At 42.3% G+C, this 25,000-nt stretch overlaps 2 protein-coding genes across 2 annotated transcripts; one reads left to right on the forward strand and one right to left on the reverse strand.

Moving 5' to 3' along the window:
* Positions 1-6: 6 nt before the first annotated feature.
* On the reverse strand, positions 7-5,662 carry LOC119881859 (guanine nucleotide exchange protein smcr8a-like; the record flags this gene model as incomplete). Its single annotated transcript, XM_038691959.1, has 3 exons — positions 4,330-5,662; positions 1,109-2,893; positions 7-116 (listed from the first exon to the last, which is right to left on the reverse strand). Coding segments are annotated over exons 1-3 (2,497 nt in total), but the record flags the coding sequence as incomplete, so codon positions are not given.
* Positions 5,663-6,433: 771 nt separating this feature from the next.
* Positions 6,434-24,675, forward strand: top3a (DNA topoisomerase III alpha; the record flags this gene model as incomplete). The annotated part of the gene is given in 18 exon segments (XM_038691957.1): positions 6,434-6,965; positions 7,416-7,475; positions 7,578-7,651; positions 7,737-7,812; positions 8,224-8,332; positions 8,705-8,848; positions 9,812-9,982; positions 10,075-10,175; positions 13,441-13,515; positions 13,708-13,790; positions 14,115-14,325; positions 14,853-15,038; positions 15,214-15,343; positions 15,954-16,067; positions 16,209-16,374; positions 16,553-16,699; positions 16,937-17,059; positions 23,945-24,675. Coding segments are annotated over 18 exon segments (2,932 nt in total), but the record flags the coding sequence as incomplete, so codon positions are not given.
* Between the last annotated feature and the right edge of the window lie 325 nt (positions 24,676-25,000).

The following is a 25,000-nucleotide window of genomic DNA, read 5'->3' on the forward strand; positions in this document are numbered from 1 at the left end:
GCTGGCCACGATACGGCGGACAGCGCAAGGTCTTCTGGTCGGCGTCCAGGATGGAGATGTAGCGACTGTAGCGGGACAGCGAGTAAAGCATGCTGGAACCCACAGGGGACACTACTCTGTGGGGGACAGACAGACAGACACTGAAATATATTTAGGATAATCATGCTCTCCACCATTTGGTTTACACATTTCTAGTCACCCTTAAACACAGTCTGTGTCCAATTCTGCTTTAATGTTACAATTTGTTTGCCAAATTTAAATTTTGGTCCAGAATAGTGCCGCTGGAGGGCAGTACCAAAATATGTGAGAGTTGCCAAAATCTGCTCATTATAGACTGTTGGAGATAGCTACAATTCTGTACAGAAATTTAAACTGAAATGCTTTGCTCCAACCTTTCTTGTGATAAACAAAATCTGCACTTTGATATGTCACAGTGGAGTCACAATTCAGTGAATTCTGAATTCAGTGCTTCAGAATTCTTCTCACATTTAATTTCTCAGTTAATATTTACATTTAACTAAGAAGGAGTAGAATATGTGCAACTGTGGAGTCAAATGGTGAAGGTTGGCTTCCCTTCAGCATTAACAATATAACGTTTACAGTATCGGGAAACCAACAAGGTGTAACAGAAAGTGCTTCTGGGCAGCCACAGCTCTGATCTGTTCAACAGAATCAGAATAAATTACTTGTTGTACAATACTGAAATCAACATGTCCCAATCCTGCCGGACCTCCTACTCCTGAAAGCCAACTACAATTTGTACATAAAATTATGAGGCTACAGCCTCCTCTCTAAATGTAAGATACTGTAATACTTTAGGTAATTCACAGCCCACTGACTAGAAATGAAAAAGAAGTCCAAGGACAGATGTGAGGCTAAATGTTGAATAGTTGAATAGATGGTTGTGTGAGTCATCACAGACTGAGTCAGACCAGATGAGTAACAGGAGAGTAAGGTGTGATACAAACTACAAAGAGGAATAAACTGTCATTTTCAAACTTCACATTGATGGAGGCTTTCTAAGGAGCATTAAGCTCAATGTTTTAACAAATCATGTGTATAAGAGTGTTGGTTAAAAGCTTAAAATCTAAATGCAAATTGGAAATACCTTTGCAATCCAATGAGTTTCCACCTCTGTAAATCAGTAAGAGTGAAGGGGCAGGACAGCCAGGCTTGAACCCTCTCTCCACACCTGCCAGGACCAGGAACAAAGAGGGCCAGAGCGGCAACCAGTCGGCGGACTCTCCCCTCATCTGCCCCGAGCACCACCAGGGTTCTGCCGCTCAGCAGACACCACAGAGCTTGCATGGCAAAGGGGTACTGTCGCACAAACCTCAACGCTCCTTGTCCAGCCCTTCTCCTCTGACGCAGGGTCACAACCCCCCCGTAGCCAAGAGGTGAGGCAGCCCGATCAGACCCTGTGGAAGCACTCATGGTACAGTCGGACCCATCCTCCGCTGAGGTCCGGGAAACTGCATCTGCATGCAGCCCCACAGGAAGCTCCAGCCCAGCTGCAGGGCTTTCTGAGCTTGGAGAACCCACCATGTAGTCCTCCTGGAGTGGAAGTTGGGCCTGGGGCTCCTGGTTGACCACCAGGGTTTTACAGGGTGGCAGGTGGGAGCTTTGGTTGAGACGAGACACCGCCTCTGGGGCAGAGGCCTCATAAAGTAAACCCTCTTGGCCCATACAGCACGCTGTTTCTATTGGAACCAACAAGTCCGACTCCATCTCATAAGCCCCATCAGTTACTCCGTCACACTCATCCTCCCTGCTGGCCTCCAGCTCAGACACCACTTCCAGCAAAGACACGGGTGTGTCGTCTCCCCCGTTCTCCCCCTCATCATCCCCAGCAGTGGTCTCCATCTCTTCACTGCTGCTCTCCCTCTCCAGGTCAGTGTTATGGTCAGGGGTCAGGTCAGAATCAGGATCAGGAGCTTCTGAGTTCATACTTGACCGATTCTGTTGCCTCTCTGCTTGACCCACCCCACTCTTATCGCTGCTAAAGCTTCCTTTGGTTTCCTCTGAGCTCTCCTGGGTCTCCAGAGTCTGGTCCGAGGGGGAGGACTCCAGATGGCTCTCCACAAGCCCCAGCTCACTCTCTTGAGTATGGCTGGCCTCAGAGGCTGGGTCTAGAGTATCTGGAGGCTCCAGAGCATCAAGCTCTAGAGGTTCTGGTCCTAGCACTATAGGAGGCGGATTTAAGAGTGTATAGTTATCTACAGCATGGTTCACAGCACAGAATGGTCTCAGTGTTGCACCTTCATCTTCATCATCATCACAGAGGTCCTCCTCAAACAGGAAGTTGGTAACTCTCTGTTTCCTGCGTAGCGCCCTGTCCAGCCGGCGTGTGTGCAGGTAACAGAGGTCCCCCCGGAAACTCCTCTCCGTCTCCTTCAGGAGCTGCACGGTGGCCTCGAAATAAGTACTGTCGCATAGCTCTCGCAGGGTCTTCAGACGCTTGTCGAAACATTTTGCAGACTTAGCTTTGATCAGCTGTGGTATGTAGGATGGCCTGCGTTTAACTCCCTCATCTTCCTCCTCGTCCGCCACTTCTTCGCCCCCTTCATCATCAATGTGACCCCATCCCTCCTGCCCCTTCTCCCCTTTGTCACAGTAACTGAAGGGGTTGGCGAGCTTGGAGTATTTTTCTAACAGCTCCTCACACTCGCTCAAACACTCGGTCATACACTTCTGGCAGGTGACAGCATGAGGATCTCTGCGCGGACGGTGATGGTAGGAGCTGATCTGTTTCAGCAGGTCTCTGTGTTCATAGATGCTCCTTTCTACGTTTGCAAGCTCGTTGGCTTTCTCCACAGCGTGAGCGGAGTACATGCGCTGAGGCCCCGCCTCTCTCTGCAGGCCCTCCTCCTTCTGCAGCACAGAGTGAGTGTACCTGAAGGCAACAAAACAGAGTTACTCATTCACATGTGTTTATACCAGAAAAGGGAAGGGTTTGAAAAAGAATTGATTTTTTTCATCAGCGTTAATGAGAAACCACTACACTGAAAATCTGCAGGAGGGGACATCATGAACTGCAAGATTAGGGTTGGGGCTCATTAACCAGTTATGTTTTTATACGTGCTAGCAGCATTAGTGATGGCAATGACTGAAATATCTGTTGAGTTTATTATGTAAAAAACATGAGTGAAGGAGAGAGTGCTTTCAGACACAGCACAAGACATCCCTTCAACCCTGTATTCAACTAAACATCCTTTAAACTTATCTACATGGGTTTGCCAGGCTCAGCTTTCTATCTGTTGTGCAGCAATTTAATTTGTAAACTCCCTACCGAACATTGTGTCGACACATTAAGGGATTCACAGTTACACTGAGTAACTGAGCTCGACAAAGACACGTGGGAGATATCTTACAATGTAACACACATCTGATTAGAGTAGTGATCTAATCAGCCAGGAATTCATCTGTGAAGACAAGTAGGCAAGAGAAAATCACAGCGGAGAATTCTGTTATCAAAAGTCTCACAGCGGTACATTAAAACAGGTGATAGCTCATCGCAAGTCAACTAATGTTGCTGTCTGGAGAAAACCATGAACCTCCAATGTGTCTGGAATAAAGATTAACAGCCTTATCTAAAAGCTGGAGGGTGGGACTTTTAAATATAAATGAACGTCTGTTACATTCAAGCCCTCGCCAAACAAGTTCACACAATGCTGATTAAGCCTATCAACACCAGGTAAATCTCTCTGTATTTGCAGTATACCCGAGTTTTAAAATCTGGTGTCCGTGGCGACATGCCCACACTGGTGTACAGGTAGTGATGTGTTTGATTTACGCCACCCAGAAATGATTGGTTTGCCAGAGTAGTGGGGAGCAGCCGTAGCGACAGTCTCAGAGAGCCACTAGCATGGCTGTAAACTCTTAGTCTTGTGTAATTGGATTTTAATAGGCAAATTATCCTAATCCAATAAACTGAAAGTCCAAAAAATGGTGGTTTAGGTAATTTAAGTAATTGCAATTTTGTTATGGGCTTTGCACCAAGGTACAGTATCAACATTGAGGTTGAGGTTCCAGGAGGAGAGCTCCTGAAAAGGCTTTATTATTCTAGTGTATAATGGGCTCACATGGCGTGTATTTCTGGATAAAGCTGTGTATAATCAAATTCCCACATACTTACTGACACACAGAAACCTGGAAGTCTGGTGGTATTATTCCAGTATGGGATCCCTGGTTGGACTCTTTTTTTTCAATTGTTTGCCCCAGGTTTCCCTTCTACGCAGATTATGCTGTTCACTGTTTACCTAAATAATTCAATGAAATGTTTGAACCTTATGTGGGATAGCAGTATAAAGGTTGTGTTGTGGATCTTACTCTAGGTCCTGGAGCTTCCTCTGGAGTTCCTTGGCAAATGCTCTCCTGTTCCCAGCCTTCAGACACTCCGAGGCCTGTGAAAATCGGAGGGAAAGCTCCTGAAACTGCAGCATGATTTTCCTCTCATCTGCTGAAACATATGCCATACAGAAGGGCCGCACAAAGCCCCGCGCCTCCAGGTCGTAAAGCGTAAGGTGGTGGACGTAGGCGAACGCCCCCTCCTTTGAGTCGCCCAACACCACCCTCGAGTCCTCCACAAAGCTGAGCCTTGGGTAGCCACTGCCAGGCGGATGACCCACGAAGGAGGCCTGGTAGTCCACTGACATGATGCGCAGTGAGAAGTAGTTGAGATCAAAGGTTCCGCAGACTTTGGGATCATCAGGGATGGTGAGGAGAGGCTGGGGGCCCACCTGCTCAGAGAACTCGGAGATGAGGATGAAGTCTTTGGTGAACTTGGCATAGGAGGTTTTAGCCCAGGGGTTGGAGTCAGCCAGCGGATAGAGGGGCACAGAGAACTCCTCAGGGATAGCCCAGGGGTCCAGACTTGTCTGCCCATACTCATCCTCTTTAGTGAAAGCCACCACGTCAGGTGAGCCTATCATAGTGGTGTTGACGAGCAAGGCATGAGAGACTCAACAGTGCAGCACAGTCATAAACCAGCGGTCACAGCACAGCGGTTTAGGGGGGCCACATAAAGCGTCCTGCTCTCACACTGTCCAGGCAGTGCATTTGTAAGTGAGGTTAAAATAGCTGTACATTCTAGGGGCCCAGAGATAGAGAGGATCCATAAAAAATCAAGCTACTTTATATAATTTAAAAAGGGGGTCCCAGAGCAGAGTGGGCCCACAATTCAGTCACTCCCCCTGCAGGAGCCAATCCACAGAATAAGAGCCCTGATATTTATCAGATAAAATAAAAGTAGACACCTCGACAGAAATAAAAATCAGTGTGTCTGTTAACAAAAGCAATTATCTTGCGCCAATCACAGGGTCCGGGAAGGCATCAGACCATTCATGTTGTGCAGAGAGAAAAAATATGAAGCAGCATCAGTGAAGCGCCTCCCTCCGTCTCCTCTTCATGTCTTTCCGACGTCGTGTCCACCACGTTGCTGTGTTCGAGGCTAAAATGCGGGGCGATGGTGCGTGAGACACACCGTTACCATTCAGAAGCGCTACATGTAATTTTCACATCCAGAATCAGACGCCATGTTTACCCAGCTGGTCTAGTCGTGTCAGGTGACCGATCCACCTCCCATCTGGAGAAATTCCACCCTGAAACTGAAAGTTACCAAGTTTTCTCTGATAACTGCTCGTCAATTTTCCAGTTAAGGAAGTTTCTGTATTTGGCCGTAGCCAGGATTTTAGAAATACTGAGGTCATGAGTTAGTCCCCGCAAACATCTCTAGGCCTACATTTTTTATTATTTGGATTTTTCACTTAGTGTTTATTTGGGTAAAGTTGTATTTTCTGCAACTCTATTATCTATGTTGAGCATTTGCCTGTGTTTATAAAATCAACAGTTTCTAGCTTAAAGACCCCTGTCAGAACATACATCAGAACATCTATATTTTACCCACTAAGTACCAGATTACATGCTGTATTTCTCTACAGGAAACCTCAACAAGAATTCAAATTGTGGACCTGCATAATTAATTAAGTAAAGAGTTTTATTTCCTAACATGAAGGCCTTTTCAGAATACTTTCATTACTGATTAATGTTTAATTGTCCAAAAAGCAATTCAATTTAAATATACCGAGTCTACAAATACTATGTCTAAAAATACAAACCCTCAAAGTTGCTAAAACCTCAAATTCCCAAATACCAAGGAAACTGTCTCAGCGTCCTCAGTGTTAGTTTGTAGATGTTGAAATGTCAAAATGCAAATTCTGATTTAGGGTGGATTTTTCTAATTGACGTTAACATAATAAAACCATATTATTTAGAATATAATTGTTATCATGAAAAAGATGACTAATTATAATACGACATGTGCTACGCACGCAGACAATAGTCAATTTGATCGCACCTTTTATTCACTATTATTCCAAACTTCTTTCGTGGAGACGTTTTGGCAGCGCCAGGATTTTACGACAGTTTTACGACCTTGATTACGGCAGTATTTGACAGGCGGGCGGGCAATTTGTAAACAGATGTAAACAGAGCGTAGTGCTACTGTTAGAGGTTGATTTGTTCCTCATAAAGCTTTTAATGAGTGACGTTTGATGCTTTAGCTTATTTTTCATTATTTGATTTATCGGGAGTAGAGTTAGTCAACCGGTGACCACTTTTTAGCTCTTTGTAAAAGTTTTTGGAGCGGATAGCATGGCTGTAGCTAGCCATGTAAGCTAACATGCTAACACAGCGGAGAAACGGCAGCAGGCTGCTTCATGTGAGAGCGGCTCGGCATGCTAGTGCATCTCCTCGGGAGACATTTGCTTCTTCGATCGGGACTACGCCGGCTAGGGATCCAACAGAGGTGTTTCTGTGCGACGCAGAGTGACCGGGGTCCGGACAACCCGCAGCAGGCAGACATGATCCGAAACCGGGCTCAGATCAAGCGCGTCCTCTGCGTAGCCGAGAAGAACGATGCAGCCAAAGGCATCTCGGAGATCATGTCCAGCGGCAGGTCCAGGAGGGTCAGTCATGTGTACTCATCCACGGCACAAAACCCTCCAAAAGATATTGTTATTAGTCGGTGTAGCGCTGAAAGACAGAGGAGGAATCGGCAACAGTTTTGATCAATTGAAGACATTATTCACAAACTGTAAACCTTTTTATTCACCGCGGGAGTTCCCCTCATTTGTTCTGGTCGCTGTTTACACATTGGCCAACCCAATACCCTCTATCCTTAGACCCTAGACCCTAACTCAACCTTTCTGCCACTAAGCTACTGATCACACATCCCACAAAAGAAATCTGGCTGGTTACCATCAATATTGAGTCATCTGTTCCATAATCTGGCAGTACACACTTCCCACTGAGTTAAAAAGACTCTCCCATGTGACAAATGGGAACCCATCTTCCTTAGATTGTTTTTGATTTTTCTTTGGCTGCTCAAGTACTGATTGTCTTCTTTTCTCTTTTAGAGGGAAGGGATGTCAAAGTTCAATAAAATCTATGAGTATGAGTATCATCTCTTTGGTCAGGTAAGTGAATGCAGTAAAATAATTAGATATGCACACATGTACCTGTAAATCTGTTCTTTTGTGTTTTATGTTTTTATTTTTCTGGTCTCCATCCCGCTCCAGAATGTGACAGTAACAATGACATCAGTATCAGGCCATTTACTGGGTCTGGAGTTTAAAGCGCCGTTCCAGAAATGGTAAGTTAAAATAGATTAGACTTATATATTTAGCAACAGACAGTATCTTAACAACGGATTGTATTTGTACCTGTTCTCTCCAAAGGCACAGTTGCAATCCCGTGCTGTTATTTGATGCTGAGGTGGAGAAGTATTGTCCAGATAACATGCTACAAATCAAGGTATGATCATTTACTGTCCTCCCAGGAGTCACAAATATATAGCCTATACTTTGTATTTGAATAAACCTATGGGATCTGTCACTCTTTCTGCAGCCACGATGTGTGTGTCACTGTGATGTTTGACTGATATAAGTAATCATTACTGTGAGGGTTTTAGTCCAGGACTCACTCACAATGCAATTTCAATTTATTTATTTATTTCGAGTCGGCAGTATGCCCAGATCATGTACTTTTTTTTTACCATTTCATCTCTCTGCAGTAGGCGGCTGAAATTTTCATTCAAAGGAAATAATGATGAATGTGGATAATAGAAATGGACTTGAAAGATTATTATGACTCCATCTGAGTAGACACATCTAACCCTCTTTCTTTCCTTTCTCTTTTTTTCTCTGTCCCTCTTTGTCTCTCTAGCGGACACTAGAGAAAGAGGTGAGGCAGTGCCAGGCCTTAGTCATCTGGACTGATTGTGACAGAGAGGGAGAAAACATCGGCTTTGAAATCATAGATGTCTGCAAAGCAGGTATGATGGTAATATATGTGGGTTGTTTTGTTGTGGTGGTGCAAGTGAGCGTGCATCTCAACTCCTTTTTAAAGGAATAGGTCAACATTTTGGGAATTACTGAATTAGTTAGATGAGTTACTTACTGTAAATATAAAGCACTAGCAGCCAGTTAGCTTAGCTCAGCTTAGCACTGCTTCCAGTCTACGACTCTTTCTTTACTGTACAGGCATGAGAGTGGTGTCAACCTTGTCATCCCAAAATGTTGAACTATTCCTTGAACAATTAGTAGGTATAACAGATAGTAGGTTTTGTGTTTGTCCACAAATCTCTCCTGATAAAAATGTGTGTGTGTGTGTGTGTGTGTGTGTGCGCTTTATGAATACTTTCTAGTAAAGCCCAATTTACAAGTCTTTCGAGCAAAGTTTTCTGAGATCACCCCCAGCTCCATTCGGAGAGCCAGTGAGACTCTAACAGCGCCAGATGCTAACATCAGTGATGCTGTCGACGTCCGTCAGGAGCTGGACCTGCGGATAGGTAAGGGAGCACTCTTAAACTGCACTGATTAGTGAAACACTGATGAAGGTGATAATTTCCAGATTATGGGATGGCTCAACAGATAACAGATGCTGGCTCAAAATGAGGCGGCGGTGGTACCATCCTGATCAAGTGCACACACGTGCACATGTACTGCACCTTCAGCTGGCTTAAGCAAACAGTTTTTATTACAGTTTAGTTTCTAATTATTAATTATTAAGTTCTAATAATTATGTGTTTTGTTTTTTAAATAAAGGTGTCCTGTTCAATGTTAAACCAAATACAACATAAATTGATTTACACAGTTGCCAAACAGCTTTTATTGAGAACATGACCACAAATACTGACAAACCATCTACAATTTCATTCTGCTGGGAAAATATTAGTTGCACCTCCTGTTTTTGAAGCATTTAAAAATCAATTCAAACTATTTGAATTTTAAGTGACTTATTTTTTATCTTAGTTCCTAATTTTAATTGTTTGCTTGTATCAGTATAAGTGGCAGTCTTTACTTTATTTCCTTACATTTCACTGATAAAAAAAATTTCACTGACAAACACAAACACTATTTTGCCCTGTACAGGACGGGCGATATGAAACTATATTAAAACACTGAACTGCAGGGCAAAGTAGTTTTGTTTTCTTTAGTGATTATTTTTATGACAATGATGTAACCAGCAGAAACACTGTTCATTTTGAAAGCTGTGTTGATTACAATACAGCGTCACCACATCGGCGTAATTGTAGTTACAAATGCCAAAAAACCACTAAATGTAACGCTTGCTAGAAAATAGTGTTTACCATGAAAACAAGTCTGGATGACGACTAAATGTCACTTTACCCATGATACAACACTGGTGGCTCAGTTTATCTGAAAACCTGTCACGTCAAATGAAAACCTGTCACGTCAAATGGAAACCCTGTTATAGAGTAGTGATTTGTGCTCATCTTGATCTTCATCAGGTGCGTCCTTCACTCGGTTCCAGACGCTTCGCCTGCAGAAGATCTTTCCAGAGTCTCTGGCCAATCAGCTGATCTCGTACGGCAGCTGTCAGTTTCCCACTCTGGGCTTTGTGGTGGAGCGCTTCAAAGCCATCCAGGCTTTCATACCTGAGACTTTCTATAAGATCAAAGGTACAAACTCATCCACGCACTGAGTCTTATGGTTTTAAACTTGATACTTGCTCCTCTTCATCCCTTCTGTTCTGTTCGGGTCTTTGTCTCAGTGCTGCATGAGGTGGAGGAGGACACTGTAGAGTTCAGCTGGAAAAGAAACCGCCTCTTCAACCACACAGCTTGCCTGGTGCTCTACCAGATATGCATGGAGGTACGTGCCTGTTTGTATGTGTGTTATTTATGCCTAGCATGTTAATGTGTGTAAATATGAATCTATATTTGTTGTGTGCTCTTTTAGAGTTATAAGGCATTAAAGCAGGTCTTGAAGTCTCTCTAGATCCTCAAATTTATTAGATTTTTCCTGTACTAGTAACCTTTAGAGGGCTGCTGATGTTGCTATTCTGAGCTCTTTCTTTAGAAAACTGAATGTGAGGTGATTTCACATTTTATGTGTGCTAGCCAGATAACACTGCAGCGGAGAGTTAGAAGGCCCAACTCTTAAAGACTCGTTATTGTTGTCATGTTATTACGTACTTTGTTACTAGTTTTTGTTCCTGATGTAATGTTGAAGTTCTTAGTGATGCTTTTAGTCTCTGTCTTGGTCTTATTTGCCTCCCAATCCCTAGGGTATTTATTGTTTATTCTGGTAATATGCTAATTAATAAGCTAATTTGTACTGACATGTTGCCTAAATTTACAGCAATACTTAGAGCTACCTGCTGTCCTGTTGTGCATTACATTTACAGTCACTCATTTGGCAGGCACTTTTTATCCAAAGCAACGTACATTTGATGAACAACATACAAGCATCAGAAAAGTGAGAGATCTACGAGTAACAATAGATACTAGTAAGTGCTATTAACACAAATGGCATCAATGGGATAAATACCTAGGAGGACGCAATAAGAGTTAACTACAAGAGAATTGTAAAGAGATGGAAGAAGAAGAACACAGGAAGTGCATGTTGGGGGTAGAGGTGTTAAGAGTTGTTATGAGTTTTCAAGAGCTTCTTGAGTTAGAGAGGGACGCCCCCGCTCTGATGTCCTGTAGTAGCTCGTTCCACCATCGTGGTGTCACAGATTAGAACAGCCTGAGATTGCTTTGTGTGTAGGGATGACAGATCCAGGCTGCGTTTGTTGGAAGAGTGGCTGAGAAGGAACGTAAGTTTGTATTATGGAGTATAGGTAGATGGGTGCAGACCCAATAGTCAATCTGTATGCAAGGATTAATGACAAGAAGTCACTGAGTGATGGAGTGATATGAGTCCTTTTACTGTAACCTTTATATGTTGACTTAACACAACACAAAACTAAAATGGAAATGCTCTGCTAACCTCATCAAACACAACATCATTGAATTTTTTTCACAGAATCTTAGTATCCCACTTTCAGTGATAAATAATTGGATGCATAGAAATAAAATAAGTCCCAAAAGCTGTTAACATTGTACAACCAGTTATTATGATATTGCATTTAAAATAATACATAAAATCAGTTGTTATCAAACAGTGCTGATGCCTGATAACTCAGCCATAATCATTATCACTCACACAGACTTTGTGTTTTTCCAATGACCATTACATTTTGATTTAGTTGTGATCTGTGCGATAGTGTCGATACATTTTGTTGTTCTGTAATCTGATGTTTGATGATCTCGCCTCAGCAGCATCTTATTGTTTTAAACCCGTGGTCTCACTTACTGGTGGCAGGATAGCTGTCATCTGAATCGATGACTCGAAGAAAAAAACACTTTCACTTATTCTTTGCCAAGATGCTCACAGCTGATGAGCATGTAATTATCACTTAGCTAGTTTTCACTGTTTCTCACTCGGCAAGATGTGACAGATCCGGAGCCAAACTCAGGTTAGACAAGCACAACACTGAATGTCCCTGCACACTAAGCTCAGTCAAAAACATCAAGAGTTTTTCTTCTTTCCTTCGGTGTAATATTACCTAATCAAGAAACAATCTCACAGTTGAATTATTATTTAAATTTGCGTAAACTCATAATTTAATAAACTACTTAACCCAAATTAATACAATAGTATCAGGCATTTATACTTGTTTTTGTGAAATTCCCCACAATCTTTCCTGATATTTAAGGAAAGATGTGACTGGTAACCCCACTCTGCACACTCCCCCAGTATACTGAATGTACTTAAATGTTGAAAACATGTTTTAAAAAGCTTTGGCGGGCTCAGACTCAGACTGTAGCTGTAGCTGCATTACATTTACCAAATCCACAGAAGAACAATGAGGCATGACAAAATAGAAGAGGGTAATGTTGTTGTTTAGAGTTTATTGCAGTTCATTACAAATCCAGTGGTGGGCGATATTGTACAGCCTAATGAAGGCTCTCCTTCACTAGGCTTTATTAGATCTGGCCTAGTCATGCATTCACATGAAGTGGTTACTGTTAAAATCACCTGCTTATATACAATATAATATAATATATATATATATAATAGTTTAATGAGATAGTACAATTAAATTGCCTAGACCTTTTTAAATAAACTAATAACTTTGGATATAGAAATGGGCAGACAAATTACGAGATAGGGATAAATATTTTTCAGGTTACTTGTGCTATTTCTCGCCGTAGAGAGTTCCCTCAGCTTCTCCTTACATAAATTGCACTTGAATATTATGTTTTTGTCCTTTGAACTGAGAGTTACGGTAGTATAGCCCTTTTAAAAATGTGGAGTCTGACTCAGCCATCAAACTTCGGGGGACATTTTTTCTGGTGCGTCATTGACGGAAGAGGCGCGATGTGGAAGAATTCTTAACAACAACAACAACAACAAACTCTATAAAGTTCTGCTAAAAGTAATATAACAACACTGGGCAGTGATCTGGTTCACGTCCTGATGATGCTGAAGATCTGACAAGGCTTTTAAAAAAGTCCCCAAATTATATATTGAAAAACAAATTATTGTTTTTATATTTACAGTGGATCAAATGCCTGTGTGTAATGTGAAGTGTCCTGTGGAGTTTTCCTGTAAATAAAATGACTGTTTACCTTCACCATTTTCACCAGCACATTGTGTGTCAAAGTGACAAAAGTATTGAATGCTCTTCCTTCCTCATAAAACATTTTTAAATTTTGAAAATTTGAAACTGCTACACTGAGCAGTAATGCTGATTGGACCGGTTAGTTTTAGATGTATGTATTTATTGACAGATCCTGTTACCACTTAGGGAAATTATGCACATAATGTATTAAAATACACTGATAGTTGATGTTGCCCTCCCAGAAAGGGACCATAGACTTTTGTGTGTGTGTGTGTGTGTGTGTGTGTATGTGTGTGTCTCTACTCTCTAGTGAAAGTGCGTCCACACATATGTACCCACCTGCAGCTGTAACCTCAGAAGGACACAGCTGTAAATTTGAATGTGTTGTCGACCTGAATAAAATGGGCAGAAAGCCACATCTAGAAAAAAAGGTACACACGAAAATATCCTTTCATTCACTTCCAGGATCCCATAGCAACAGTCACCTCAGTAACCAGCAAACCCAAGAGCAAGTGGAGACCGCTGCCTTTGGACACAGTGGTAAGAATATGAAGTCAAGCAGTCACAAACATGCATATGCTGTATGTATAACACATCCGTTTTATGGTATAAAGTGTATATAGTAGTTTTCCCTACATGGCAGACAGAGTGGTGTGTAGTGCGCTTCAGTGTCCTGGGTCCTTGTATCTAAACCCAGTCTAACCAGTCCTCTACCTTTTATTTGATCAACAGGAACTGGAAAAGCTGGCATCTCGTAAGCTACGAATAAATGCCAAAGAGACCATGAAAATTGCAGAAAAGCTCTATACCCAAGGGTGAGTGCATGTGCATACTGCTGTCCACACAGCAAAGTATTGTCTTGGTCCGACCATATGCTAACTGTCCTTGTCAGTTTACCCTCCCTCAGCTTTTTGGATCCTTCATTTGAACTTGTTGGTCTTTTTAAACCACCTCAAAGTCACGTCTTTTTTGTTTTTTTTTACATGAAAAGACACCATCTGGTAGGGTGGTGTCTTTCAGGTATTTAATAGATGAGTTTACCAGCAATGTCACATTATAGAAGCGTTCCCTCTTAGTTTGTCTGTGTGGAGATGACTCGTGACTGTGTGTGGTTTTTGGGGGCGGGTGGATCTGCTCAGGTATATCAGCTACCCCCGTACAGAGACAAATATTTTTCCTGCAAACCTGGCTCTCGGCCCCCTGGTAGAGCAACAGACACAAAGCCCGGTCTGGGGGACGTTCGCCCAGCGGGTAATGGACCAGCCTGGGGGTCCCAACCCGCGGCAGGGCAAGAAATCTGACCAAGCCCACCCCCCCATACACCCCACCAAGTACTCCAATACACTACAGGTAAGTCAGTTTGTGGTTTTTCCCCCTCGTAATCTGAATGTTTTGCCCTTTTCATTTCAAATATTAACAACAAATAGACATAAAAAAGTCAAATATTATGCTACCAAAATGTTCTTGTTTTTTACATTTTGAATCGTAATAAATATTCTAAATAAAACACTCCCACTGTAAATAATTGGTGGCAGGTCTTTCCGTGCCCAAACAATCCTTGTCATAGCCCTCAACTGTTTATTATTTTTCAACGATATGATGGAAACATTAGGTTCAAAGGTTTCACAGATCGCCTCCAGCAGCCCAAAGGTCATAGAAGTTGGATTCATGTATAAGATCATTTGGAGGGAGAAAAAAACACTGATCAGGATAAAACAAAAAAGGGGATTTTTTTTTTAGCTCCCATGTCCTTTTAAACTGGCATTTTGTGAACTTTGAACTACATGTATAAAAAGTTTCTAGTAAAAACACGTACTTGAACAGGTGATGGAAAAACAGGCACAAGTAATGATTTTCTGTTTCTGTTCTGTGTCTAGGGCAATGAAGGTCGCGTGTATGAGTTCATTGTCCGGCACTTCTTGGCTTGCGTATCCCAGGATGCTTTGGGGAACGAGACTGTGGTGGAAATAGACATCGCCCAGGAGAAGTTCTCCACCTCGGGACTCATGATCCTTGCAAGAAACTACCTGGATGTTTACCCATATGACAGGTGGAGCTCCAAGGTATGTTGTGTTTTAAGGTTATGAACTCTGTGAACTCACTATAACAATTTTTTGTTTATTTGTTCACTTATAATAGCAATGATTGCTGCTCATCTAAGGGCTTCTAACTAACTTCACTCAGCCTCTTGCTGCTTGTGTGGAATTTATCCCAGTAAACCTGCTTTGTATGTTCTAGCTGATTCCAGTGTATGAGCAAGGCTCCCAGTTCCAGCCCAGCGCTATCGAGATGGTGGACGGACAGACGAGTCCTCCGCAGCTGCTCACTGAAGCTGACCTCATATCACTGATGGAGAAGCACGGCATTGGTACAGCACAAGCACACACAGACTGTGTTATTAATGTGTACGGTCTCAACCCTGCCTGTAAACATTTTAGAAAATATTGATGAATCATGTCCACACTAGCCAACATACTCCCATACCCTTATAGTTTTATGATATCAATATATATTGTGTATACAGTACATTGTGATATAGTAAATGTTATTAAAATATTCTGCACATTTTAACTGAGAAAACCACTTATGTATAAAATCGCGCTGTCTGTTTTGGGCTCATTTAGTGAATTAATAACATTGCCGCATTTTCTGCGGCAGAAGAAAACATACCTCGGTATAAAAGGTATAGAAAAATCTTTATTTCTATCATGCCAGTACATAATAGTCATCGTTGGACCATGTGTGTTCACCTGGATTTATTTTCACATTTTCACATTAAGGACTTTTTTTGTGTGTCGGAGTGTCTCTGGTGACCTGTTGGCACGATGTCTGATTTTACAGTACCCTGTTCAGTAAAAGCAGAGAAACACTAACCTGAAGCAAACCTGGCTTCAACTTGGAGACCCTTTTGATAAGTCAACATACAACTGTTGTTTGTTCAGGATCAACTGTAATGCAAACACTTCTGTATATTACAGGCACAGATGCAACCCACGCAGAGCATATCGAGACTATAAAGAGTCGCATGTATGTGGGCTTGACAGCTGACCAGAGGTTTCTCCCTGGAGAGCTCGGCATGGGACTGGTGGAGGGTATGTACGCACACCCACAATGCATACCACAATATACTGAAGCCTTTAATACATAGAGATGTTGATGGGCCCCCTTATGCCTTTGTCTCTGTCACTAAAATATTTTACATACCAGCTATACAAATGTATGTGTTTGTGTAGGGTACAACTCCATGGGCTATGAGATGTCCAAACCAAACCTGCGTGCTGAATTGGAGGCTGACCTCAAGCTGGTATCAGAGGGCAGGAAGGACAAACACAGCGTGCTGCAGCACTACATCCAGAAATACAAGACTGTCTTCATTGAATCCGCCAAGAAGGCAAAAAAGTTAGTTAAAATTTACCTCGTAGGAAATTTGTGTGCTTCTGGTGCACCGTCTGTTCCCAAATGAGCAGAAACATGTCATGATTTAAAATGATGAGTTAGTTACACCTGTCCTGTAATCACAGCAGGCTGTTGGTTGTTGGGACCCAAGTTAGAAAGTACTTTTCTGTTGTTTCCTCAGGCTAGATGAAGCTCTGTCGCCATATCTGGGTGCAGCTCAGCAGATCACCGAGGCAGAGCAGCAGGACATGGAGATCCCGCTGCCGGTCAGGAAGTGCCCTCACTGTGGGCGGGACATGGTGCTGAAGAAGAAGAGGGAGGGTAACAGGTGAGATGAGATAAAACACTTTATGGGACCATGGCAGTTGCTTTACACATTGTAACCCTAACTACAAATCAACAGAATATTAGTTTTTAGTTTGATTTTCTACTTTGGTATCTGTCATGAAAATTCAAATGTATTATTGCGTAGTAATGCAGTTCCTTTTTGCTGCTACAACTGTATCCTTTTACTTCAAATTAGTTTGATAAATGTAACAGCACACCTCCACCTGTCGCCCTGTAGTAAGTACCTATCCTGCGTGGGCTACCCAGCCTGTAAGACCGCAGTGTGGTTCCCCGACACGGTGCTGGAGGTCAGCAGAGATGACAGCATTTGTCCCACCTGTCAGCCGCACCCTGTTCACATGTAAGTATTTATTTTACACTTAACTAGACCAAACACAGGAAACCATTAACACAGTTGATCAAGATACATCATAAAGATTTGTCCTTCGACCTGCTTTGCATATTATTTTGTGCTCAGACATTTTGTGAATCCGATGAATTGTGATTAAGCTGATTTAGGTGTTGTTCATTCAGTTCTACAAAGCCTCAAGTTTGCAACTCACCATTATTTTATTATTGTTTTGAAGTGTTCCCCACACACAAACAACCAAAACAAAAGTCTACACCAGGGGCCTGTACCATGAAGCAGGATTTGAGCTTATTGAAGTAACTTCGGGGTTAACCCTGGGTTTTCAGTACCAAGACGGTGGTTACCGGGGTAGATCACCATAGTAACTTATGCTGAATGGCTAACCTGCTCCGGAGCAGGTTATGTTCCAGATAAGAGAGCAACTCTATGAAAACACCACCTACTGACCAATTGGCTCTCTTGGAAAATGACATCACCACCTGTAGGAGACCCCACAGACTTATGTTTGCTGTGGTGATAGCGATATCATCCTACAGAGACTGATTAAAACCCTCAGGCTATTGTAGTGTACAGGTTTTTACAGTAGCCTAGGCCTACTAACTGCTTTGAAAATGTGTTTCATATTTTTTATTTGCTCCCCAGTCTGTTTCACACAGTCGTTGAAATAAGTCTGTTTCATTTTTCTTATGTGAGGCTGTATATTATGAGCAGTTTGGTAGGGATATTGAAATAAATTTTTATATGAACATAGGCTATTTATTTTAGGTTAGTAGCTATCTTATAGGCTATCAGAGAGACATTTTCCAGAGAGGTTTTCCAGAGAGGTCATGTTCCGATCCACCTTTTGCGATGTGGGCGCAGGTAATGAGGTGAGTTTTCAGTAGCCTAAATGTTGAGATCCAGTCTTTCAACCACTGTTTGAGCACATTTAATGGCATGAATGGATTTTTCATTTCATTGCTTTATGAAGTTAATTTAGAACAATGTTTGGAACACTTTTGAGTGTGTTAAATAAATGAATCTAATTTTTTAAGTGACAAGAAGTTTTTTAAAGTGAGGTGGAACAACCACTTATTCAGTGGCCGAGTCTTCAAATGTGGAAACTCTCAGACAGACGCTAGTATAGTATAAGTATAAGGCTGATATTTTCATAGACGCCATAAGAACACATCAAATCAACACATTATTATAGATAACACCTGTTAATTTAGGCACTCACACTGTCTGCAATTTTCTGTCTCCGTGCATGTCAGCTGCAGCCGTGCTACTTATACAATGTCGTATTTCTGTTGTTTTACCGTTTGTTTGTTTGTAAAATATGACGCTCTGATGCCAGTGGATTGTTCATGTCTGCGATTGGTCATCTGCTGTTAACACCGCCTCTTTTATGTGAATGCGCTCACGGTGTGATAACCAGCTTCGTGGTACTGCTTATCCCAATCGTAATTGTTAGGGTTAGTGAAGCCAGATAACGAAAAGATATCCGGGTTTTGTTGAACTCGCCTCGTGGTACAGGCCCCAGGGGTTTTTCAAGGTCTGGGGGACTGTGGGCCTCCCCTCAGACAAAGCTTGGAAAAAGCTGCCCCCTCACATCCCTTTAGTTTACTTGCTTAGCTTAGCTGAAATCCTGGATCAGAATCAAAATCAGAATCAGCTTTATTGCCAGGTATGTGTACACATTCGAGGAATTTGACTCAGGATTGTACGTTGCTCATGATATGCTTACTCATCCAATTAGACAATAATAAGGCTACAGTGTAGACAACACAAATATACACACTATGAACAAAGAACAATATAGACATATTCACAAATAGTGCAGTGAGCAGAGTTGGTTTGCGGTGATGTTTCCTGTCCGTTTCCTGACTCTGGAAATGTATAAGTCCTGAATGGAGGGCAGGTTGGCACCAATGATTTTTTCTGCAGACCTGACTGTCTGTTGTAGTCTGCTCCAGTCCTTTTTGGTGGCAGATCCAAACCAGACAGTGATGGCCGTGCAGAGGACAGACTGGATTATGGCTGTGTAAAGGTGGATCACCAGAGAGCCAGCTTATCAACCTCCCGTCTGTAGGCTGACTCATCGCCGTCCCGGATGAGGCCAATGACCGTTGTGTCGCCAGCGAAATTCAGGAGTTTGACAGATGGGTCTCCTGAGATGCAGTTGTTGGTGTAGAGGGAGAAGAGCATTGGGGAGAGCATACACGCCAGTGCTGATAGTCCAGGTGCTGGATGTGATGTTCCCCAGCCTCACCTGCTGACTCCTGTCAGTCAGGAAGTTTGCGATCCACTGACAGGTGGAAGCTGGAACAGTGTGCTGGATGAGTTTGGTTCTGAGGATGTTTGGGATGATGGTGTTGAACGCCAAGCTGAAGTCCACGAACAGGATCCTTCCAAATGTCCCTGGAGTGTCGACGTGTTGCAGGATGTAATGCAGTCCTAAGTTGACTAGGAGTGGGGGAGAGGTGTGACTGTGGGCTTTTCAAACCTACAATAAAAGCCATTCAGCTCGTCTGCCAGTTGTTCAGTACCAGCAGTGTTGGGGGATGGTCTCTTGTAGTTTGTTAGTGTCCGTAGGCTTCTCCACATTGACACAGGGTCGTTGGCTGCAAAGTTGTTATTTAGCTTTTCGGCGTAGCTCTTCTTTGCTGCTTTGACCTCTTTAGTCTTTGTGTTCCTGGCCTGGTTGTACAGGATTCTGTTCCCACTTCTGAAGGCCTCCTCCTTGGTCTGACGAAGCTGCCTGAGTTTCGCTGTGAACCAGGGTTTTTGGTTGTTCTATGTACGGAAGGTTTTAGTTGGCACACACATGTCCTCACAAAAACTGATGTAAGATGTCACAGCATCAGTTAGTTCGTCCATGTCGGTGGCTGCAGCCTCAAAAAGACTACATTCAGTGCAGTCAAAGCAGGCCTGTAACTCCAGCTTTGGTCTCCAGGAAAGGGTTCGCTAGGGAGCTGTGGAATAATGCGATCAGTTGAAAGTCCGAGATTTAAGAGCTCTTGTAATGTAACCAGAGAGGAACGGCAGAAAACAGAGTTAATAAACAAAAACACAAAAAGCACTATGGAGAGTAATCCAGAGGCTGCCATCCTCCGCGGCGCCAGCACACAAAAACGACATACCTATTAGCCCTATGGAATCATGGTTATGTTGTATGGTGCCATATTGACTCAACAGTTGAGTTATACTTTATTATTTTATACATTAAGTGCAGACTACACCAAATACATAAAAAGTATAAAAATAAAATAAATAAATAAAAAATATTTTTCGTTTCCTTTAACTGAGCCTCCCTCAAGTTGTTTGAAGCCCCCTGGGAAGGCTCGCCTCCCACTTTTAAAACCTCTGTTCTAAATACATACTGTTACACTGTGACAGTAGATGTATGATGTTTTCTGCATCTCGAGATAGAGCTAAAGTTTAAAAAAATAGCCCTGATGATGTCATTACCATCAGCCTCAGCTGTTTACTGCTAGTTAGCAAATGTTAGCATGCTAAAATGCAAAGACAGTGAACATTGTAAACATCTGCATAACATCAGCATGTTAGCATGCTGACATTAGCCTTTAGCTCAAAGCAACACTGTGGCTAACTACAAGTACAGCCTCACAGAGCTGCTAGCATTGCTGTAGACTCCTAGTGGGTTTTTTGTCCCAACTTTATAGTTTAACCTGCAAATTAGCTTCAGCTAGACAGATGCATAACATCTGTTGCATTGCTTATCTGTATGTAACGGTGTTGGTCTGTATGTTCCCTATTAACAGGAGAGAAATGAAAGACTAGTCATTTTTTAGAATAACAGCTGACAACCTGTTTGTTACAGAGTCTCAGAAAGTTAAATCAATGAAGGAATTAAATTATCCGTACACAACTGGAACATTTAAAGATTACAGTCCTACTGATTGCTGATTCCCTTTTCAGTTCCTGGTTGTTGTATTAACCCAACGAAGGAATAACTTAAAATTTATGGTCTTTGAAATTGGCTTGAATTTTGTTGCCCGACTGGTTTGGTTTTTCTGTGCACTATGTTATAAATGTTGTGTGTTGGAGATCCTTCAGTCCACATCATTTTCATCTCAGCAAAATTCAGACTGACAGTAACTACACATATTTCATTTTTAAAATGAGGCAAGTTTATTTGTATAGCACATTTCAACAACAAGGTAATTCAAAGTGCTTTACATAAAACATAAAAGCAACAGGGAAATATAAAAAAGTTAAAAGCAACATTGGGAAATTGAAAAAATACACATTAAAAAAATAATAAAAGTTACAGTGCAGTGTATAATCAGGGTTAAAGGAGTTAAATAGAAAATATATATAATAGAATTTATAATTTAGTTACAATTATTTTGAAAAGAGAATAAACAGAAGTACACTTAATCTACTCTCTCTAGCTAGTCTGTACTCGGTTCCGTAGCTTTGCGTCCACTGAAACTCCAAAAACCCTTGGACACTACAGAGAAACCAGGACATGTCTGTCCGAAGGCCGCTTTGATCCAGTTATACTCTGGACCCACCTGCGCTTTTACAGGTGGACAGAGTTTCCTGCAAATCATTCAGGCATGAGATTTAAGACCACTTTTTTCACTCTGTTCAATCTCACTCTCATCTTTTCACTCAATTACCTACTCATTTCTCGCGCAAATATTTAATTAAAAGCAATGGTAAAAAGCTAAAAACAAAGAAAAAGAAAACAGGACAGTAAAAGTTACAGTGTAGTGTAAGTTATCAATCTACTAGTTAAAGGCAGTGGTAAAAAGAAAAATCTTAAATATTTAAAAAGTCTTCAGTCTTAATTTAAAAGAACTGACAGTTTCAGCAGACCTGCAGTTATCTGGGAGTTTGTTCCAGATATAAGAAGCATAATAACTGAACGCTGCTTCTCCTTGTTTAGATTTGACTCTGGGGACAGAAAGCAAACCTGCCCCAGACGACCTGAGAGGTCTGGATGGTTCATAATGAAGCAGAAGATCAGAAATGTATTTTGGCCCTAAACCATTTAGTGCTTTTGAAATCAATTCTTTGACATACAGGAAGCCAATGTATAGACCTCGGGCAGCAGCGTTCTGAATCAGCTGCAGCTATCTGTTGGATTTCTTAGGGAGCCCTGTAAGGACACTGTTACAGTAGTCGAGTCGACTGAAGATAAATGCATGGATACTTTTTTCCAGGTCTTGCTGAGACATAAGTCCTTTAATCCGTGATCTATTCTTCAGGTGATAGAAGGCTGACTTTGTAATTGTCTTAATGTGGCTCCTCAAATTCAGGTCTGAGTCCATGACTACACTACAGATTTCTGGCTTGATTTGTGGTTCTTAACATTACAGATTGAAGTCGAGCGCTGACTTTCAATCGTTCCTCCCTGGCTCCAAAAACAATAACTTCAGTTTTATCTTTGTTCAATTGAAGAAAATTCTGGCAAATCCAGACGTTGATCTGCTCAATACAATTACTCAGCATCCGTATGGGATCATAGTCCCCTGGTGAAATGGTTATGTAAATCTGTGTGTCATCTGCATAATTATGGTAACATTTTGTTGTTTTTCATAATCTGAGCCAGTGGAAGCATGTAAATGTTAAACAAAAGAGGCCCCAGAATGGAGCCTTGGGGAACTTCACATGTCATTTTTGTCAGCTCAGATGTGTAATTACCTTATAGACACAAAGTAGTCCCTGTCCTTTAAGTAGGATTCAAATCATTTTAGTACTGTGCCAGAAAGTCCAACCCAGTTTTCAAGTCTGTCTAGTAATATGTTGTGGTCGACCGTGTTGAATGGAGCACTGAGATCCAATAATACTAAGACTGAAATTCTGCCACTGTCAGTGTTTAAAGGGATGTCATTGAAGACCTTAACAAGAGCCGTCTCAGTGCTGTGGTGTGGTCGAAAACCTGACTGGAAGACATCAAAACAGTTATTTAGTACCAAGAAAGCACTAAGCTACTGAAAAACAGCTTTTTCAATGATTTTAATTACTAGATTTGATATGGGCCTATAATTGCTCATTAGTGACCTGTCTAGATTGCTCTTGTTTAAGAGTGGCTTAATGACCTGAGAGGAGAGACATGTTGACAATTTGTAGTAGATCTGAGGCCATGCATTTAGACACATTTTTGAAAAAAACTGTTGGCAGAATATCAAGGTAACATGAAGAGGATTTCAGATGTTGTATTATGTCCTCCAGGATTTTATGGTTAATAGAATCAAATTGTTCCATGAACACGCAGCTTACATTTCAGACATTATAGTGTACCAAACACAACAACAAAAACAGATGAAGCTCTCTGTGGCTTCAGCAGTGCAAGAAACTTGTCCAAATTCTTGTTTACACAAGTGGGCGTCAACCCTTTGAGCACGTGCCTCAGCTCAGTCCAAATATAGGGCACGCTCACCAGCATCGAGCCAAAGTGCTCCACACCAGCATCTGTTACCATAGCAACCAATCTGGTACAGAGCTCAAAGTTGAACTACGGCACTTGTTGTAAAACAATATCGCTGTTTTTTTAATCAGATCTCACCCAGCAGTTTCAGCCTGTTGGATAACTTCAGATGCTATTAACAGCAAATACATGCAATCACTTACTGCTGCCGCCTCACTGGTCACCACAGCAACTTGCTGTATTTAATTGTATTGGAAATCATCTTTCAAATTTCATGAACTATTTTCTCACTCAAACTCAGCCACCACCAAACTCTGTATTTATAGCCTGTTTTTCATGTTTACATACTATTTTACATTTACATCCCAAACCTGACATAACGCATCGTTATTTATACCAGGAGGTTTTTTTGTTTCTTTCTTTGGTAAAGCTCCATCACACTGGAGTTTATACTGAGTTTGATTTCTAAAACATTTGTCTCCTGTGTGTCCTAGGTTGAAGTTCACGTTTCGCAGGGGCAGCCTCCCTCCCATGATGCCTTTAGAGTTTGTTGGCTGCATCGGTGGATGTGACGAGACGCTAAGAGAGGTGCTGGACCTGAAATATCTCAGAGCAGGGGGAGTGGGAGGCGGTGGAGGAGGTGGAGGAAGAGGAGAGGGCCCTCGTCCACCAGGTCCAAGGCCACCCAGACCAGAGCCACCCAGAGCCCCAAGATCAAATCCTCAACCTTCCCTTCCTCCTGTCCCCTCCTGGAACCCCCAGCCACGACCTCCACCGGGTGGCGGTCCAGACACCAACAGTGATGTCATTGTGTGTAACTGTGGTCAGGATGCCCTCCTCCTGACCGTGCGCAAAGATGGCCCCAACCAAGGTCGCCAGTTTTACAAGTGCAACGCTGGGAGCTGCAACTTCTTTCTTTGGGCAGATCAGCCAAGTCAGCAGGGGGCACCCCAGAGTCGAGGGCTTCCGCTGCAACCACCACAGACTTACCAGCCTCCGAGGCCCTCTCTGGGGTTCAGGGACAACTCTGGAGGAGGTAGGGGGCAGGAAGGGGGCTCAGGAGGACATGTGGGACACACGATGTGTAACTGTAATGAGACAGCGGTGACGCGCACTGTTCAGAAGGACGGACCAAACAAGGGCCGGATGTTCCACACCTGCGGGAAACCAAGAGACCAACAGTGTGGCTTCTTCCAGTGGGCTGATGAGAACGAACCTCCACCAGGTAAGGCTCACACACACACACACACACACTGATCAAAACATCACATTTCCTTTCAAATGTTCTTTCAAAATCCAGTCAATGAGAAATTTTTAGCTTTGCTAGGAATGGCAATCAGTCTGTCGGCCCACCACTGAAATATCTCAACAACTATTATTTTAGTACAGATATTCAAGTGATCCCTTAACTTTCCCTCTAGCGCCATCATTAGGTCAAAATTTCAATTTTACAACACTTTGGTTTATTACTAAATTCCTGTTAAACTAAAGACATTCCCATCAGCCTCAGCTGTACACTGTGTTTACTGCTAATTAGAGTCAAAATGAGG

This window comes from Micropterus salmoides, unplaced genomic scaffold, assembly GCF_014851395.1.
Source record: "Micropterus salmoides isolate LMB-PRFRI ecotype aquatic unplaced genomic scaffold, ASM1485139v1 Ms_hic_scaffold_2750, whole genome shotgun sequence".
In the NCBI taxonomy this organism is placed as follows: domain Eukaryota; kingdom Metazoa; phylum Chordata; class Actinopteri; order Centrarchiformes; family Centrarchidae; genus Micropterus; species Micropterus salmoides.